The sequence below is a fragment of the Malaclemys terrapin genome, chromosome 5 (genome assembly GCF_027887155.1).
Source record: "Malaclemys terrapin pileata isolate rMalTer1 chromosome 5, rMalTer1.hap1, whole genome shotgun sequence".
NCBI lineage: Eukaryota > Metazoa > Chordata > Testudines > Emydidae > Malaclemys > Malaclemys terrapin.
The window spans coordinates 44,874,617-44,893,373 of NC_071509.1; the positions used below are offsets into that span (position 1 = coordinate 44,874,617).

The 18,757-nt window shown below is 45.4% G+C and overlaps 1 protein-coding gene across 3 annotated transcripts in view; it reads right to left on the reverse strand.

The window, feature by feature from the left end:
- PDS5A (PDS5 cohesin associated factor A) overlaps nt 1-16,704 on the reverse strand; it is a 170,230-nt gene extending 153,526 nt beyond the window's left edge. For 2 of the 3 annotated variants that reach the window (XM_054030065.1, XM_054030067.1), the window contains exons 1-2: nt 16,493-16,704; nt 15,549-15,719 (exon numbers count right to left, since the gene is read on the reverse strand). In XM_054030065.1, coding sequence (XP_053886040.1) covers nt 15,549-15,719; nt 16,493-16,519 — 198 coding nt within the window. In that variant the 5' untranslated portion in view covers nt 16,520-16,704. The other variant, XM_054030066.1, reaches the window with a different exon arrangement.
- Nucleotides 16,705-18,757: the final 2,053 nt, after the last annotated feature.

Sequence of the window (18,757 nt, forward strand, 5' to 3'; positions counted from 1 at the left end):
TTTTGTACCTACCGCTCATTTAAAAACTAGATTTTGCTTTCTGGTGGAAGGAGAAGCATACGTGACATTATGGGGATAAAACTACATGGAATGATTCAAGATGGTGTTCTGAGGGAGGTTGTTAATGTTGTGGAGTTTCTGGAGGAAATCTGTTGTGTCATGAAGGAAGCTGGCCCTTTGAGTGGTAAGTGGTTTGAGGATAGTTTTCTATAAACCCTGATAATTCCTTCAGTAAGAGTGCCATGACCAAATATGATAGGTCTGTCTGGGTTCCCTGATTTGTGTATCTTGGGAAACATGTATAAAGTCCCTGGGATAGGTTCCTGGAGGATAAGGTTGTAGACTTTCCCCCAAATACCGAGAGAGAACTTGCTAAACTATCTGTTCCACCTTGTACTTAGCTATGACATTCTGCATATGTTTTCCAGACCTGAAGAAGAGCTCTGAGTAAGCTCAAAAGATTGTCTCTTTCACCAACAGAAGTTGGCCCCATAAAAGATATTACCTCACCTAACTTCTCTCTCTAATATCCTGGTACCAATATACCACCATGTATCACAGGAATGTTGTGAGGATTAATGTTTATATAGCACTTTGAACATGTGAAGTTTTAAGTATATTATGTTTTACAGATCTTTAATCCACCATGTGTTCTAACTCTTGAAATTTAGTGGTACATCATGGACTTAGGCCCAAATTTTTATTTTAAAATACTTTGAATCTGACAGGATAAAGTCTTCCAGATTTGAAGGAGATTGGCCATGTGATTAAGAGATGCTACTAAGACTCAAGAGATCTGGGTTCAAAACCTGCTCTGCCACAGATCTCCTGTGTGATCCTCAACTTCTCTGTGCCCCACTTTTCCATCCGTAAAATGGGAATAAAACTTCTTGTGGCAAGTCCCTCTCCCCGCCCCGGGTGCCATTTGGGAGTGGGGTACCACTGAGCCCACCTGACCCATCAGCTTGGGTTCCCTTCACACGGTACTGCTATGCAGCCTGTCAAGCCCTTCCCCAGGCTTCAGATTGCACTTTGCCAGCACAAATCCAGCTGTAGCAATACACACAGATGTTGAGAACAGCTCTGCATGGGAAGGCTCAGTTTAGGAACTGCCCAGTTACTCAAGTGCACACCCCCCTGTGGAGTATAAACCCAAAATTACATTACAGAGAACTATGCAGAGTAAGCTCATGAAATTCGCCCCCTCCCTCAATGTGGAAAGGAATATACACAGCTTTCTACCCCAAGTTATGATTTCCACATACTGGTTTTAGACAAAAACAAGTTTATTACTACAAAAGATAGATTTTAAGTGATTATAAGGGCTAGCAAACAGATGAAAGCAGATTACCTAGCAAATAAAACAAACATGCAATCTAAGCTTAATATACTAAAGAAATTGGATATGTGTAGCAAATTCTCACCCTAAATGTTGTTTTAGGCAGATTGTAGAGATTCCTAAAAGCAAACTGCACTTGCTTGCAGCTTAAAACTCCAATTATTCCTTTCACAGGCTAGATCACTTTTTGAATTTAAGGGCAACCCAGGATCTACCCCACCCCTTCCCTGAGGCCCCGCCCCACACAACCCCCCCGCCCCCATCGCTCACTCTCACTCACCCTCACAAACTTTCACCGGACTGGGGTAGGGGTTCAGGCGGGGGTGCGGGCTCAGGGCTGGGGCCAAGGGGTTCACAGTGTGGGAGGCTGAACCTGGGACAGGGGGTTGGGGTGCAGGAGGGGATGAGGGATGCAAGCTCTGGGAGGGAGTGCAGGAGGGGGCTCCGGGCTGGGGCAGTGTTGGGGTACAAGAATGGGTACAGGGTGCTGGCTCGGGGGGGGGGGGGAGGGTCAGGGCTGGGGCAAGAGTGCAGGAGGGGGTTTGGGTGCTGGCTCTGGGAGGGGGCTCAGGGCTGGGGTGCGGCCTCCCACTGGGCAGCATTTATCTCCGGTGTCTCCCAGTCAGCAGCGTAGCATGGCTGCTGCTAAGGTAGGCTCCCTGCCTACCTCAGCCCCACGCCACTCCCGAAAGGGGCCAATGCGCTCCTGCGGCCCCTGGGGAAAGGGGGCAGGGGGCAGATGGCGCTGCCCCTCTCTGCAAGCACCATCCCCGCAGCTCCCATTGGCCACAGCTCCCCATTCCCAGCCAATGGGAGGGGCGGGGGCGGTGCTTGCAGACAGGAGCAGTGCGCAGGGGCAGACTCCTACACCCCCACACCCCCCGAGCCACACTGGCCGCGGCGTGGGGCCAGGGTAGGCAACACCACCAGAGATCGCAATCAACTGGGAGATCCTTTAGGATCGACCAGTTGGTGACCACTGCTAAAGAGCCACCTCAGCCATGACTCAGAGGCTGTTTCCAGTGTCCCCAGGAAAGCTTCTCCCACCATTCATCTGCCTTGTCTTTTTAGATTGTAAACTCTTCTGGGCAGGGACTGTCTTTTACCATGTGTTTGTAATCTTATACAATGTGGATCTGATCTCAGCTGAAGCCTCAAGGCCAATGGTCACCAACCGGTTGATAGCAATCGACTGGTCGATCCTAGAGGATCTCTCAGTCAATCGTGATCTCTGGCGGTGTAACGTGGTTGCCGCTACAGCAGACTCCTTGCTTACCCCGCCCCCACAGCTCTCCTGGAAGTGGCCAGCACGGCCCCAGGGGGGCAAGGGTCTCCCTCCACACTCTGCTCCTGCCTGCAAGCACCACCCCCACAGCTCCCATTGGTCTGGAGAGCTGCAGGGGCGGTGCTTGCAGAGAGGGTCAACACGCAGAACCACGTGTCCCCCACTCTCCCCTAGGGGCCGCAGTGGGGCGTTGGCTCTTTCCGGGAGCGGTGTGGGGCCGGGGTAGGCAGGGAGCCTGCCTTAGCCTCACTGCGCCTGCCGCCGACCAGGAGCCATCGGAGGTAAGTCCTGTGTGGCCTCCCGCCAGGCCCCAACCCCCAGCCCCTCCCAGAGCCAGCATCCTGTACCCCGTCCTGCATCCCAACACTCTGCCCCAGCCTGGAGCCCGCTCCCAGAGCCAGCACCCTATACCCCCTACTGCACCCCAACACTCTGCCTCATCCCGGAGCCCCCTCCTGCACCCAACTCCCTCCTAGAGCTTGCACCCCACATCCCCCCCAAACCCCTGCTCCAGGCTCAGCCCAGAGCCCCCACACACACTGTGAACCCCTTGGCCCCAGCCCAGGGCCCGTACCCCCTCCCAAACCCCTACCCTGGCCCAGTGAAAGTGACTGAGGGTGGGGGAAAGCGAGCGACGGAGAGAGGGGAGAATGAAGTTAGCAGGGCAGGGCTTTGGAGAAGAGGCAGGGTAGATCCTGGGTTGCCCTTATATTCAAAAAGTGATCTTGGGCATTAAAAGGTTGGAGACCAGTGCTCTAGGCATTATCCCAATACAAAAAAAAAAAAAAAAAACTAACGTTTAATCTTATACAAAGTAAGATACAAATTGGTATGTGCTGGCATAAAGGTTTCCGATGCACAAGTTTGGAACAAATGCATTAGGAATGTAAGAACTGTGATTCTAGATCATACCCTAGGTCATCTAGGTTCTAGTCCAAATGATTCAGACGAAGGTACAAGAACCCAGGAATAGGCAGATGTGGGATATCTGCACCCCTAGGTGCACACGCACACAACATTAGCTCTAATCCTGATCTCAAATAGTTGGTGGTTGGCTTAAGCCCTAAAGCACAAGGTTTAATATCTCTTTCACAAAACTTATTGTAATTAATTATGAAAACTATTGATACGCCATATAAAAGTCCAATCCCTTTTAGAATCTTGTTAAGACCTTGGCCTCAATGATTTCCTGTGGCAGCAAGCTCCACAGTTTAATTATATACTGTATGAAAAAAATATCAGTTTTGAATTTCCCACGTTTTAATTTATCAAATGTCCCCTTGTTCTTATGTTATGAGACAGGCACAACAGAAGTTTCCAGTCTACCTTTCCTATACCATTCAGCCAAGGGGGAGGGACCACTGAGCCCAAGCCACAAATGATTTCTTGGGACAACAAATGAGAAAAAAGGAATAGGAATGAAGGTGAAAGATTAAAAATTAGAAGGGGACACTGAGCAGAGGACCCCCAAAAGTGCAAGGTTTCTAAGAATTTAACCCAGGTTTCCCAAACACCCTAATCATTGGACCATCTTTCCTCTCCCTAAACCCAGGGTTGTGAGTTTAATCCTTGAGGGGGCCACTTGGGGAACTGGGGCAAAATCAGTACTTGGTCCTGCTAGTGAAGGCAGGGGGCTGGACTTGATGACCTTTCAAGGTCCCTTCCAGTTCTAGGAGATAGGATATCTCCATTATATTTATATTTATATTAAGGTGTGCAGTGAATAAAGCAGTAAGAGAAAAAATGGCCTCATGGTTAAGGCAGTTGAATGCTGCCCTGAAGAACTAGATTCTATCCCTGTGACACAATTCCAATGTAATGATGATAGTCAAGTCACTTAAAACTAAAAACTTTTCACAGATGATCATTAATTGTGTGTTCCTTATTTTCTAGGTGCCCAACTTGAGACCCTGGGGACTGATTTCCAGGAGTGCTGAGCACTCACAGCTGTAACTGAAGTCAATGGGAGCTGTACTTTGACCATATTAAGTGATATACACAATGCTTAGTACCGTTAAAAAACAGGTCCTAGGCATCTCAAATTGGGCACCCAAAATGAATTAGCACTTCTGACCTTAATCTCTCCATGCTTCAGGTCCCCATCTGTAAAATAGGGATAGTACATCTCCTCACTTCACAAAGGGGTGTTATGAAGATTAATTCATGTGTGTTTGCGAAACACTCCAATTCCATAGCAGGGAGCACCATAGAAAAGTCCATGAGAAAATTAATAATTCTTTATTCAGGGTAGGCCTTGAATAGTGTCTATTAAATAATGCCTAAGGCAAAGTACTATAAGGGGTTATTGACTAGACTGACCATAAAACTAGGCAAACTACACCAGGGCTGAGGCACACATTCGATCATTGGGGACCCTCTTGTTTTAATAAACTTACCCTCTTGTTGCCAGGAGACCATCACAGTAATGCTGGAGATGTGAGTTTGCCATTAGTAGCTGCTGCACTTAGAATAAGAAAATTACTGTGGTCAAAAATGAAGTACTTTATTCCTTTATTTTACAATGGACCAATAATATTTGGGTGAGTTGGAAGCCTACATAAGGTGAATGCTTTAGGATTAGTAGTCAGAGAGCTTGCAAAACATACATACTTGCATTCTGTTTTGCTCTTGTTGTTTTAATAAAAAGAAAGCCAGACCATGATTTCTTATACACTGACTAGTGATCTGTCCTAGTTAATGAGAAACTTGATTGTTACAACTGTAAAACTAACTGAAAGAATTAGACGGAGTAAACTAAAAAATAGGAATTTGGCCCTAGGCTTGTGTACCCAACAATAGCTCAAGAACATTTGCAAACTCAGTTTGCCAGTGCAACTTTACTGCAACTATAAGTACAATTAATCAAAGTTTTTGAAGTCTAGAATAATTATCTATGGATCTCTATAATAACCAGGCTACTCTTTTCCTGTAAGCCTCAAATCTTGCTAACACTTAAGCATGTGCTTAATTTTACAATTTTTAATCCCACCAACCTCAACAAGACTACTCATTGCATAAAGTTAAGGATAGAAGTAAGTGTTTGCAGGATTGGGGCCCTAAGTCATGAAAATACTGATAAGACCTGGAATTTCAGTTATGTTATTGGAAAAACAGCATTATTAAGTACTAGTTGGCTACAATTATCAATTAAGGTACTTAATACAGATACATTTTTCTCAAAAAGCAAGCACACACAAAAAAATCTCCAACACATTAATGTCCAAAACCAGTTACCGGATTCTCTCCATAGATAACACACCAATTCATATTCTTCAGGTACTCTCAACATGACTACTTCCATATGTTTAGAGACTTTTAGAGAGCCTCTTCCTTTGCTCAAAGCACCCATTCCATAAATTAACACACAATATAAAACATATTGTATTATTAAAAGTAATGATTTCCAATAGCACATTCCAAACAGAACAAAAGCCCTGCTCCAAGGAGCTCATAATATAAAACTAGACAATACAAGCAAGCAGGAAAGGGGAAAGGAACTGCTCATCCTATGTCGACACAAAGATCTATCAGCTAATATGTGGATAAATAAAGTCTATCCAAACTCCTCCAGCCGTCAGCCCATGCCCTAACCAAAATCCTGGGGAAAAGCAACTTTCAAATATGCTGCAAATGCTAACTAATCCAGGTACTAATGGACCAGGTCCTAGAGAAGGCAATGATAAAATAGTGAGTTCCAAAATGAAGGAACCATCACAGTAAACACTGAGCCAGCACCTGTCTTCCTTACATAAAGGAAAGTAGTGTCTAATTAACTCAGGAGTAGGCAACCTATGGCATGCGTGCCAAAGGCGGCACACGAGCTGATTTTCAGTGACACTCACACTGCCCGGATCCTGGCCACCGGTTCGGGGGGCTCTGCATTTTAATTTAATTTTAAATGAAGCTTCTTAAACATTTAAAAAACCTTATTTGCTTTACATACAACAATAGTTTAGTTCTATATTATAGACTTATAGAAAGAGACCTTCTAAAAACATTAATATGTATTACTGGCACGCGAAATCTTAAATTAGAGTGAATAAATGAAGACTCGGCACACCACTCCTCAAACGTTGCCGACCCCTGAATTAACTGATCACAAGGGAGAGAAAAAAAACTTCAAAATTCTAATCTCATCTCTGTCACACAGTTACATGGCCTGAGACAAGTCTTAATCTCTACAGATCTCCATTGTCACATATAAAATAGGTTTGTAAACCTACCTCAAAAAGTACGTTGCAAGGATTTGTTTAAATTTGTACTCTGAAAACGTATTCCCCTCTCTCCTTTCCTTCAAAAAACCCTCTACCAATTCCATTAAGTATTCAGTATATAATGCACTTTTACTGTTTTATAATTTTTCTGTACTGTATGGTACCTACTGAGCCTCTGACTAAATCTCTTGAGGCAGGGACCTGTTAGACATTTGGTACATTTTATATAGAGCCATTAGTGTAAACAGTACTGTATAGTAGGTGGTACTATACAGTACTGTTTACATTAATGGCTCTACATAAAAACAAACACTGCAAAGTGCCTTTCCTCCCCCCAGCCCCCAGCCTTGTCATAAACTTAAACTTCCCAAACTGCATAGTGAATGAGCAAAACTGCGTCTGAGCTGGTCACATTTCTTGCTCTCTTTTTACTAAAAATAATTCAACAGGTAGATAATGGTAAGGAGTGGTACAGAAGATACATAAAGCATGACGACCTCAGACAGTTTTGCACCGCTCATTATGTAAACATTTGTTAAAATGCCATTATTAAGTCAAAATTATAAGTAAGTCTATCATTAAGTTACTAGTGAATAATATTGATGGTAATTATATCAATTTATATGTAAATATATTAAAGTTTTCCCATGTGACTGGTGAAGTTATATCAGAGATTTTTGTTTACATTGCCAAGAATAACCAAGTATGGACTTTGAAAAGACATTTGGCAATATTAGTGCTAAGTGGTGCACAGGATCTGGTCCAAGAAGTAATATAGCTGAACTGCTTGGTAACAGCGACCATAACATAATTAAATTTAACAAACTTGTAGGGGGGAAAATACCATAATAGCACTTAACTTCAAAAAGGGAAACTACAAAAAATGAGGAAGCTAGTTAAAAAGAAATTAAAAGGAACAGTTACAAAGGTGAAATGCCTGCAAGCTGCATGGTAACTATTTAAAAACACCATAATATAGACTCCAACTAAATGTATACCCCAAATAAAAAACAAATAGTAAGAAGACCAAAAAAAGGCCACTATGGCTAAACAGCCGAATAAAAGACGTGGTTAGAGGCAAAGAGGCATCCTTTGAAAACTGGAAGTCAAATCCTACCAAGGAAAATAAAAATGTGCATAAACTCTGGCAAGTCAAGTGTAAAAGTATAATTAGGCAGGCCAAAAAGAATTTGAAGAGCAACGAGCAAAAGACACACAAACTAACAGCAAATCATTTTTTTTAAGCAAAACAGAAGCAGAAAGCCTGATGAACAATCAGTGGGGTGCCACTGGACAATCACAGTGCTAAAGGAACACTCAAGGAAGACAAGGTTGTTCCATAGAAGCTAAATGAATTTTCTGCATCAGTATTCACTGCAAAGGATGTGAGAGAGATCCCCAAATCTTAGCCATTCTTTTTATGTGGCAAATCATAAAATCATAGAATCATAGAATATCAGAGTTGGAAGGGACCTCAAGAGGTCATCTAGTCCAACCCCCTGCTCAAAGCAGGACCAATTCCCAGCTAAATCATCCCAGCCAGGGCTTTGTCAAGCCGGGCCTTAAAAACCTCCAAGGAAGGAGACTCCACCACCTCCCTAGGTAACGCATTCCAGTGTTTCACCACCCTCCTAGTGAAATAGCTTTTCCTGATATCCAACCTGGACCTCCCCCACTGCAACTTGAGACCATTGCTCCTTGTTCTGTCATCTGCCACCACTGAGAACAGCCGAGCTCCATCCTCTTTGGAACCCCCCTTCAGGTAGTTGAAGGCTGCTATCAAATCCCCCCTCATTCTTCTCTTCTGGAGACTAAACAATCCCAGTTCCCTCAGCCTCTCCTCATAAGTCATGTGCTCCAGACCCCTAATCATTTTTGTTGCCCTCCGCTGCACTCTTTCCAATTTTTCCACATCCTTCTTGTAGTGTGGGGCCCAAAACTGGACACAGTATTCCAGATGAGGCCTCACCAATGTCGAATAAAGGGGAACGATCACGTCCCTCGATCTGCTGGCAATGCCCCTACTTATACAGCCCAAAATGCCGTTAGCCTTCTTGGCAACAAGAGCATACTGTTGACTCATATCCAGCTTCTCGTCCAATGTGACCCCTAGGTCCTTTTCTGCAGAACTGCTACCTAGCCATTCGGTCCCTAGTCTGTAGCAGTGCATGGGATTCTTCCGTCCTAAGTGCAGGACACTGCACTTGTCCTTGTTGAACCTCATCAGGTTTTTTTCGGCCCAATCCTCTAATTTGTCTAGGTCCCTCTGTATCCGATCCCTACCCTCTAGTGTATCTACCACACCTCCTAGTTTAGTGTCATCTGCAAACTTGCTGAGAGTGCAGTCCACACCATCCTCCAGATCATTAATAAAGATATTAAACAAAACCGGCCCCAGGACCGACCCTTGGGGCACTCCGCTTGAAACCGGCTGCCAACTAGACATGGAGCCATTGATCACTACCCATTGAGCCCGACGATCTAGCCAGCTTTCTATCCACCTTACAGTCCATTCATCCAGCCCATACTTCTTTAACTTGGCGGCAAGAATACTGTGGGAGACCGTATCAAAAGCTTTGCTAAAGTCAAGGAATAACACATCCACTGCTCTCCCCTCATCCACAGAGCCAGTTATCTCATCATAGAAGGCAATCAGGTTAGTCAGGCACGACTTCCCCTTCGTGAATCCATGCTGACTGTTCCTGATCACTTTTCTCTCCTCTAAATGTTTCATAATTGATTCCTTGAGGACCTGCTCCATGATTTTTCCAGGGACTGAGGTGAGGCTGACTGGCCTGTAGTTCCCCGGATCCTCCTTCTTCCCTTTTTTAAAGATGGGCACTACATTAGCCTTTTTCCAGTCATCTGGGACCTCCCCCGATCGCCATGAGTTTTCAAAAATAATGGCTAATGGCTCTGCAATCTCACCCGCCAACTCCTTTAGCACCCTCGGATGCAGCGCATCCGGCCCCATGGACTTGTGCACGTCCAGTTTTTCTAAATAGTCCCGAACCACTTCTTTCTCCACAGAGGGTTGGTCACCTTCTCCCCATGCTGTACTGCCCAGTGCAGCAATCTGGGAGCTGACCTTGTGTGTGAAGACAGAGGCAAAAAAATCATTAAGTACATTAGCTTTTTCCACATCCTCGGTCACTAGGTTGCCTCCCTCATTCAGTAAGTGTCTCCTCTCCTCCCAGTGCTGTACTGCACATAGTGGCAGACATAAGAGGTGCTGCCATGACTGCAACATCCACTTTCACTGCAGCCTTAGTGTCTGTCCCCTTCTCCTGAAAACTAATACAACCCTGCAATTCTCTGGGCTTCCCCACATTTTGGTCCCAGCAACCAACTCTGGCTTTATTTCCTCCCTCTGCTCAATCACATTAGGGGTTCCTGTGACCATCACAGCCCCACTTCATTCCCTCACCTCAAGCACCCAGGCTGACACACTTCTGTAAACATACAGACTATTCCCATCCACCCACTCTTTGACTCCTGCTCTTTGACTCTCCCCCAGGCGTGGTTCCTACAGCCCCTAAAGGGTGAGCCAGCCTGTAACTCTCAATTTCCCAGCTCTGAGCTTTACTCTCACCCTATACTCAGGGCCAGATAACCTTTTGTGGGCCTGTCGCCAAACATATTTGTGGGCCCCCATTGAGGCAATGGAGAATAGCGCAGGGAGGTCAGTCCCCAGACCGAGGGGCCAGCCAGGGGCATGGCATGACAGGGGTGGCCCCGCTCCGCCCAGCCCAGTGTGAGGGCACTATTTACAAACCGGCAGTTGCCAGACGTACAGTGGCCCTGTGATGCCAGCATGCCCCTTCCCCTCGGGGGGGCGGGCCCATGCCACAGAGCCCCCTGCCCAACACCCCCCCAACTCCTGATGACCAGAGCCCCCCCAGACCCACTATGCCCAGCACACTGTTCCAGATTGAGGTGTCAATAGAGGAGGTTTTGGAACAAAAGTGATAAATTAAACAGTAATAAAGCACCCAAGAGTTCTGAAAAAACTCAAATATGAAATTCCAGAACCACTAACTCTGGTATGTAACTTATTGCTTAAATCAGCCTCTATATCAGATCACCGGCTGATAACTAATGAGACGCCAACTTTTTATAAAAGCTCCAGAGGCGATCCCGGCAATTATACCCCACTAATCCTACCTTTAGTACCAGGCAAACTGTTTGAAATGATAGAACAGAACAGAATTATCAGAGACACAGATGAACATATGTTGGGGAAGAGTCAACATGGCTTTATAAAGGGAAATCATGCCTCAGCTATCTCTTAGAATTCTTTAATAGTATCAACAAAAGAGTGGACAAGCTGATATAACATACTTGGACTTTCAGAAAGCCTTTGACAAGATCCGACACCAAAGGCCCTTAAGCAAAGTAAGCAGTCATGACATAAGAGAGACGGTCTTCTAATAACTGGGTAAAAGATAGGAAACAAAATGTAGGAATAAATGGAGAGAGATAAATAGTTGTGTCCCCCAGGGATCTTTACTATAGGGTGACCAAATGTCTTGATTTTATAGGGACAGTCCCGATAGTTGGGTTTTTTTCTTATACAGGCATCTATTTTCCCCCACTCCCGGTCCTGATTTTTCACACTTGCTATCTGGTCACGCTACTTTACTAGGACAGGTGCTGTTCAACAAATTCATAAATTATCTGGAAAAGGGGGTGAACAGTGAGGTGGAAAAGTTTGCAGATGATACAAAATCACTTAAGATAGTTAAGTCCAAAGCTGACTGCGAAGAGTTACAAAGCAATCTCACAAAACTGGGTGACTGGACAACAAAATGGCAGATGAAAGGCAATGTTGATAAGTGCGAAGTAATGCATATTGGAAAAAATAATCCCAAATCTAAAAGTACAAAATGATGGGATCTAAATTAGCTGTTACCACTCAAGAAAAATCTTGGAGCCATAGTGGATACTTCTCTGAATACGTCTTCTCAATGAGCAATGGCAGTCAAAAAAGCCAACAGAATGTTAGGTACCATTAAAAAGGGATAGATGATAAAACAGTAAATATCATAATGTTACTATATAAATCCACGGTATGCCAACACCTTAAATACTGCATGCAGTTCTGGTTGCCCCATCCCAAAACAAGATGCATTAGAATCAGAAAAGGTTCAGAGATGGGCAACAAATATTACCAGGGATATGCAGTAGCTTCCATATGAGAAGAGATTAAAAAGACTGGGACTGTTTAATTTAGAAAAATGACGACTAAGGAAAGATATGATAGAGGGCTATAATCGTGAACGGTATGGAGAAAGTGAATAAGGAAGTGTTAATATACCCCTTCACATAACACAAGAACCAGGGTTCACCCAATGAAATTAACAGGCAACAGGTTTAAAATAAGCATAAGTAAATGCTTCTTCACACAATGCCCAGTCAACCTGTGAATTTATTACCAGGGGATGTTGTGAAAGCCAAAACTATAACTGGGCTCAAAAAAGAATTAGATAAGTTCATGAAGGACAATCCATCAGTGGCTATCAGCCAAGATAGTCAGGGATGCAATCCTATGCTCCAGGTGTCCCTAAACCGCTGCCTGTGAGAAGCTGGGACTGGACAGGAGGGGATCATTTGATAATTGCACTGTTCTATTCATTCCCTCTGAACAATCTGGCATTGACCACTGTCAGAAGACAGGATGCTTGACTAGACGAACTATTGGTCTGACCCAGTATGACAAGTCTTATGTTCTTATTTAACTATGGACAATTTAAAAAGCTATTTTAATAAGTTAATCTACAACAGAGCCAAATGTGAATTTATAAAACGACTTCCATGCTTAAGTTATCCCAAAGCACTTTACAAAGTAAAGAATTAAATACTGATCGTGTAGTGACAGTGTAGGTAAACTGACATTTTTATTTGGGATAATTCACTTAACTCTGGAACTTGTTGGTAGATACACCTCTACCCCAATATAACGCTGTCCTCGGGAGCCAAAAAAATCTTACCGCGTTATTGGTGAAACTTGCTTTGATCCACCAGAGCATGCAGCCCCGCCTCCCCGGAGCGCTGCTTTACCGCATTATATTCAAATTTGTGTTATATCGGGTCGTGTTATATCGGGGTAGAGGTATAGCAACTTTTTACAGTGTCTTTAACCAGTTAGAGGCACATCTGGCTTAAAACACAGTTTGTATCCACACAGTACATGGTTAACATATGAATCTTAACTGTCCACCACCTGCTAGCTATCTAGTGTGGCACACTCTTTAGTTTAACCAATTAGGCACACAGTTCTGCAGTATGGACACACCTCCAACCATGGCACCAACATAAGTTCCCAGAATTACCCAAGCTGCAATAATAAATAAATAAATAAATAAATAGTATTAGTAATAATAAAAGCACATTATTACAAGTATTAGGTCTAGATGACAAAATTCAGTTTTGATTGCAGAAAGCTGTACAGACAAATCAAATAATGGTTTTGTAACCAGTTAAGTTGACTGTGGCTTTCACCGGTTAGACTAGAATTAAAAACTGTGTGGACAGGCCCAAAGATGGCCAAAACACAAAGTCATACTCTAATTTTTCCAAAGACAGCCATGGCATTTTTAGTTTACTCATGGGCAGCCACCAGAGACTAGCAGAGACCTCAGCGTCAAGGTATACTGTCAGGTTAATTTATGCCTAAATTGTAAAGTATCAGAGGGGTAGCTGTGTCAGTCTGGATCTGTAAAAGCAGCAAAGAGTCCTGTGGCACCTTATAGACTAACAGACGTATTAGAACATGAGCTTTCGTGGGTGAATGCCCACTTCGTCGGATGCATCCGACGAAGTGGGTATTCACCCACGAAAGCTCATGCTCCAATACGTCTGTTAGTCTATAAGGTGCCACAGGACTCTTTGCTGCTTTTAAATTGTAAAGGTTTGTTTTTTCAAAACCTACAAACTAACTTTTTAAAACTCCATTGGAAATAAGTTTATGTTTGTTTTTAAAAGAGCATGCTTTCTTACAGAAAAGGGGAGAAAAACACCTTCTTCCAGAAAATTATGCCATATCTCATCATACATAGACTTGGCCACAGTAATCTATACATTCATGACTTCCAGACTTGATATTACAATTATCTAGGAATGGCACTTTACCCATGTTCTCCACACTACACTAGCTCCCCATTCTCTATAGACTCCAATTCAAGATCTCTGTCCTAACAAACAAAATATAGTTAGCCAGAGCCAGTCCGGAGACATTTCCTCTACAATCATGACCCCCACAATTATGTTCCACTGGAACAATGAAAAAAATTAACTTTTGGTGAGGCTCATGAGTGCAAGAGATAGAGCTTTCACAAGAGATGGAACCACACTATGGAACTCACTTATGCAAGAGATAACCACAGGCTTTGCAACTTCCAGAATTAAATGCAAAACTTATTTCTTAAATATATTTTTTAAATGTATACTGATGTGAAAAAATATTCCTCTACTATAAAACTAATCAAGTTACTTCTTCTACAGGATTAAAGAATAATTTGTTAGTTCTGTTTTTCAATACTTGTGAGACACCCAGCTACTACAGTGATGGGCGCCATATAATCAAATTAGACAGCCAGAAACCTTCTAGTACTACATAGTATACCATCCATCCTGAGCATGGACCCAAATCCTAGCTTAAGACTTGAATCTTCAACTCTCTGGCCCAAAGACCACAACACTTCCAATTGAGTGACCCAGATATTTAATCAATACCTGACTTTATCCTCTATATTTAGCATACATTTAAAAATAATATGCCATGGCTCAAAAGTTAACAAGGCAAATTTGTATGTTCTGCACTTGAAAAAAATTGATTTAAAGCCATCTGTACACCTCAGAGTCCACAAAACAAGAAACAAAAAAAAGGGAGAGAAAAATACTTGTGACAATCCCTCTTACTTATGAAAGTTTAAAAACTTTGTGACTTTATTTACACTATGGGCTTATCTACACATGACATTATTCCAGAACAGCCATTTCACTCTAAATCCACATGCTATCTTGATCTGAATTAACCCTCAAGTGTAGACAAGCCCTGAATAGTCTGAACACAAAACTTCATAATCTTTATATAATTCAGCAGCAGTGTGTGCACAAAGAAGCATAAGTCTGGTCGTGAAACTCTAGAAATACAGCTTCTACGTTTGTAACGTGCTATAAATTAATGACAAGTAACTTTATAATCAATAATAGCCAGCTTTCTAAACTACAATTACTTGTGTGTAATATAATCAACTCCCATCATGCCGTGCTTGGACTATGACGTATCTTTCAAAACCCTGGAACTCTCAATAATCGTCACATTTAAAAACAAATTTAGCTTCCTGTAATCCATATTTGCAATTCCACTTCTGACCCCTTGTGGGAAGTTTAATTTATTTCATGCCAAATTAAAATATTAGCTTACAAAACACACAAATTAGTAAACTGATGATTCAACCCCTCACCACTTTAGGTGAATGTATAAAAGCAGACATGGCAATATGGTACCAAAGTGATAAAAGTAAATCATAAACCTTTGAAAAAGAAATAATACAAATTTTGCCAGGAGGATCTGGAGGTAAGTGATATGCATCTCAACTACATAAAAAAAACTCTGGAGCTCCCAAGGCCGAGATGAAAATGTTTGTTTAGTTTGGGTAGTGCTTAAAGGGGCAAATGCTGAGAGGTGAGGAGAAGCAACACTTACCTTCAACCGTTTGACCACCTCATCGTTAGTAATTTTGTCTGTGATCTCCTTTACTCCGGGAGGATAGTAGATGATCTTGCCATCGGCAGGAGGTTTTGGTTGGGTAGCAGGAAAGTCCATCCTGGTGCCACTGGTTATAAACTTTCCTTCTCCACAGTCCTCTACCGGCCTCTATCGGTCAGAAAACAAAAGTTCAGCGGAACAGAGACGACTTTCAGCCCTCTTTTTCCATTTCTAAACCTCAATTCACAGAAGGCCCCACTTAATATCATGAGGGCAAAAATCCTGCACCCCCACCCCTTCGGGAGGGCTTCACTGACGCCCCTCACAAAGCCACCTCTCTCCCCCAAACTCCTGCCTTTCCAGCCTCCTCCAGCGCCTCCTTTCAGTGCGGGGCTTCTCCAGCCCAACATTATTAGTTTGCAGCCTCATATTTTACAATGAAATTTTAACCCAGATCAAAGGATGCCCCAAGTTTAAGGCCCATTATAGCCCAAGGGGGGTCGGGGAGGGCCAAATCCTGGCCTCAGCGTGTCTCTGGGGCCGTCACAGAAGCCTCAGATCTGGGAGACGAGGCCTAAGCAGTTAGGCCTCAAAACTATCAGGAGGCAAAGAGACCAACAGGAGAGGGGGGGAAGGAAGGAGGTGGCTGGGATACTAAACAAAACCCCGCTGCCGGCCAGCCAGCCCCGCGCAGCTAAGTGCTGAGCCCCACACCTGGCCCCTACCTCCCCCCGGAGAGGGGGGCAGCCCCCCCAGGAGGGGACCAGGCCACTCTCCACTTTACATTTGTTCCTTCAACTTCAGGTGCCCACAGCCCCAGCCCCCCTCCCCGCCCCGGAGCCCCTCACCCAACTAGCTCTGCGAAGCCTACAAAGAGCCCCCCTCCCCCAGTGCTGCCGCGGGGCGGGGAGGAGGGAAGCGGGACCCGGAGCCGCCTTTACCTCATGCAGCTCCGGAAGGTGCAGCATTGAGTAGCCTCCGTGCCGGGTGGGTGCTGCTGCTCCGCCACCGCCGGCCGGCCGGCGCCCTGGCTGCTCCCGCTGCCTCCTTGCTCCGCGGTGCGGCGGCGGCGGCTCCTGCCCGGGGAGAGGTGGGGGGAGGAGGCTGCTCGGCGGCGGCAGGAGCGGGGGTGAGAGGGGGCGGCTCAGGCGGAGCGTGCGCCGCGCCGCGGGGACACAGTGCCGCTCTCCGTCCGGCCGGGGAAGAACAGCCCAGGAGGAGGCTCCGCGCTACTCTTCCCCCCACCCCCCGGGGCCTGGCCCAGCAGCGCCGCCCAGCCGGGATCCCCGCCCCAGCCTGGCAATAGAGCCCGCGCCCCGGCTCGTCTCTCTCGCGCCTTGTGCCCAGCTCAGGCAGGGCGGCGGCGGGGCAGGCAGTACCGGGCACGACCGCAGCAGCGCCGCCTCCCGCTTGGCGCCAAAACCAGCAGCGGTCCGGAGCCGGCCGGCGGCGGAGGCTGGCCGATCCCGACGGGCCAGAAAGAAGGGGAGGAGGGGGCAGCCGGGGGCTGCTCACCACCTTGTCCCCTGTATGGCAGCTTGAGCACGGTCGGGGTGTCAGGGCCACAGGCACCAGCCCCCCTCGCTCGAGCCCAGGGACAAGGGCACGCACCCGACACACGCCTGGTGTGGCCGGGGTCCTGCCCGGGTCTTCCCCGCGCCCAGTGGCTGCGCAGCTCTTAGGCGAGTGTGACAGGCGCGCAGGAAGGAACTCCCTGTTCGGGCACTGCCCGCTCCAGCGGGGCTAAGCTGCCCCTGGGGCTTACGGGGTCACTGCAGGGCGAGCTGAGAGCAGAAGAGGAAACCCGCGGGAATCCCGCCGAGGCGGGGCGCCCCCTCCGCACGAGTCAGGAAAATCCCTTTGCCTTCTAGCTCTGCTCTGAGCCCCGAGGCCGTGCTGGGCCACTCACTGCCAGCTTCGCCTGTGAGCAGGTGCTACCTGGCTTGCTGGAGTGGGTCCAGCGGCTTCCCGCGATTCCAGCTGTCTCATTCCCCAAGGTTCTAGCTATTACTCTGGTTATCAGCTTCCCTGGTGTATTAATCCTTTGCCTGTCCCACGTTTGTTCTGTTCTCCTTGCAGGTTGCCCTAGAAAGAAGTGCAGTTAATTTTGCTGAGCTGCATTTTCCTTCTGGTCTCAACTAGCTTTTGAACATTCATGTTTGCTTTTAACTTTAACTTTTCTTGCTACTGTTAAGTTCTGATCAGTGCAATGATTTTTCCCATGTTTTATGCAACAGAGGGTCCTGTGGCACCTTTAAGACTAACAGAAGTATTGGGAGCATAAGCTTTCGTGGGTAAGAACCTCACTTCTTCTTGCATCTGAAGAAGTGAGGTTCTTACCCACGAAAGCTTATGCTCCCAATACTTCTCTTAGTCTTAAAGGTGCCACAGGACTCTCTGTTGCTTTTTACAGATTCAAACTAACACGGCTACCCCTCTGATACTTGCTCCCATGTTTTACTTATTTCCAGTGACACCATTGCTTTCTAATCAGAGAAGAACCCAGAACTGTGTCCAAGTAACCCACAAGCTAAGGATAGACAAGGGAAGTAACAGAGATTGGATAGGAGAAGGGGAGCAACATCTGTACATGTATAAAATAAAATACATGTTGTAGCTAAGTTATTTGTCAAACATGGCATTGTCAGCCAGCAAGTTTCTCAGCTATCACCACAGATGCAGGCCTTCAGGGGGATCTTGAATATACAGAGAAAATGAGAGCTTGTGAATGAGCTCAGGAAGGCCCTTACATGCAAAAATCATAACTGTTTAATAGTCTTTCATCTACTGTTTCCTAGAAATTGAACACATTTGGTTAGGTCTGTGACAGAATGGGATATGTCTTTGTCAAATTATGAATTCCATTTTGTACTGTATACTGAACATGTCTAAACTATTCCAGTTCTCAGACTGCTGCCCTTCTAGGCAAAGGTTCTTAACACGTTGTTGAAGGCCTATCACTAAGGAACAGTCAACCCTGCAATCCCCATGGAATAAAGGACTTTTTTTATTCAGTGCCCTACAAGTGGGGTGGAGCAAGCAAAACTGGAGTGGGGCTGGAGATTCTCTGTGGAGTACATGGCAGAGAAACAGAGATCTACTTAAGAGCGGGCTGCTCTGTGCAGGCAGGGGTTAAAGGGGCACAACCCTCACCGCATGTAAGAAGGGCTAACAGGAAGCACTCTGTCTAATCTGAATTGCTGACA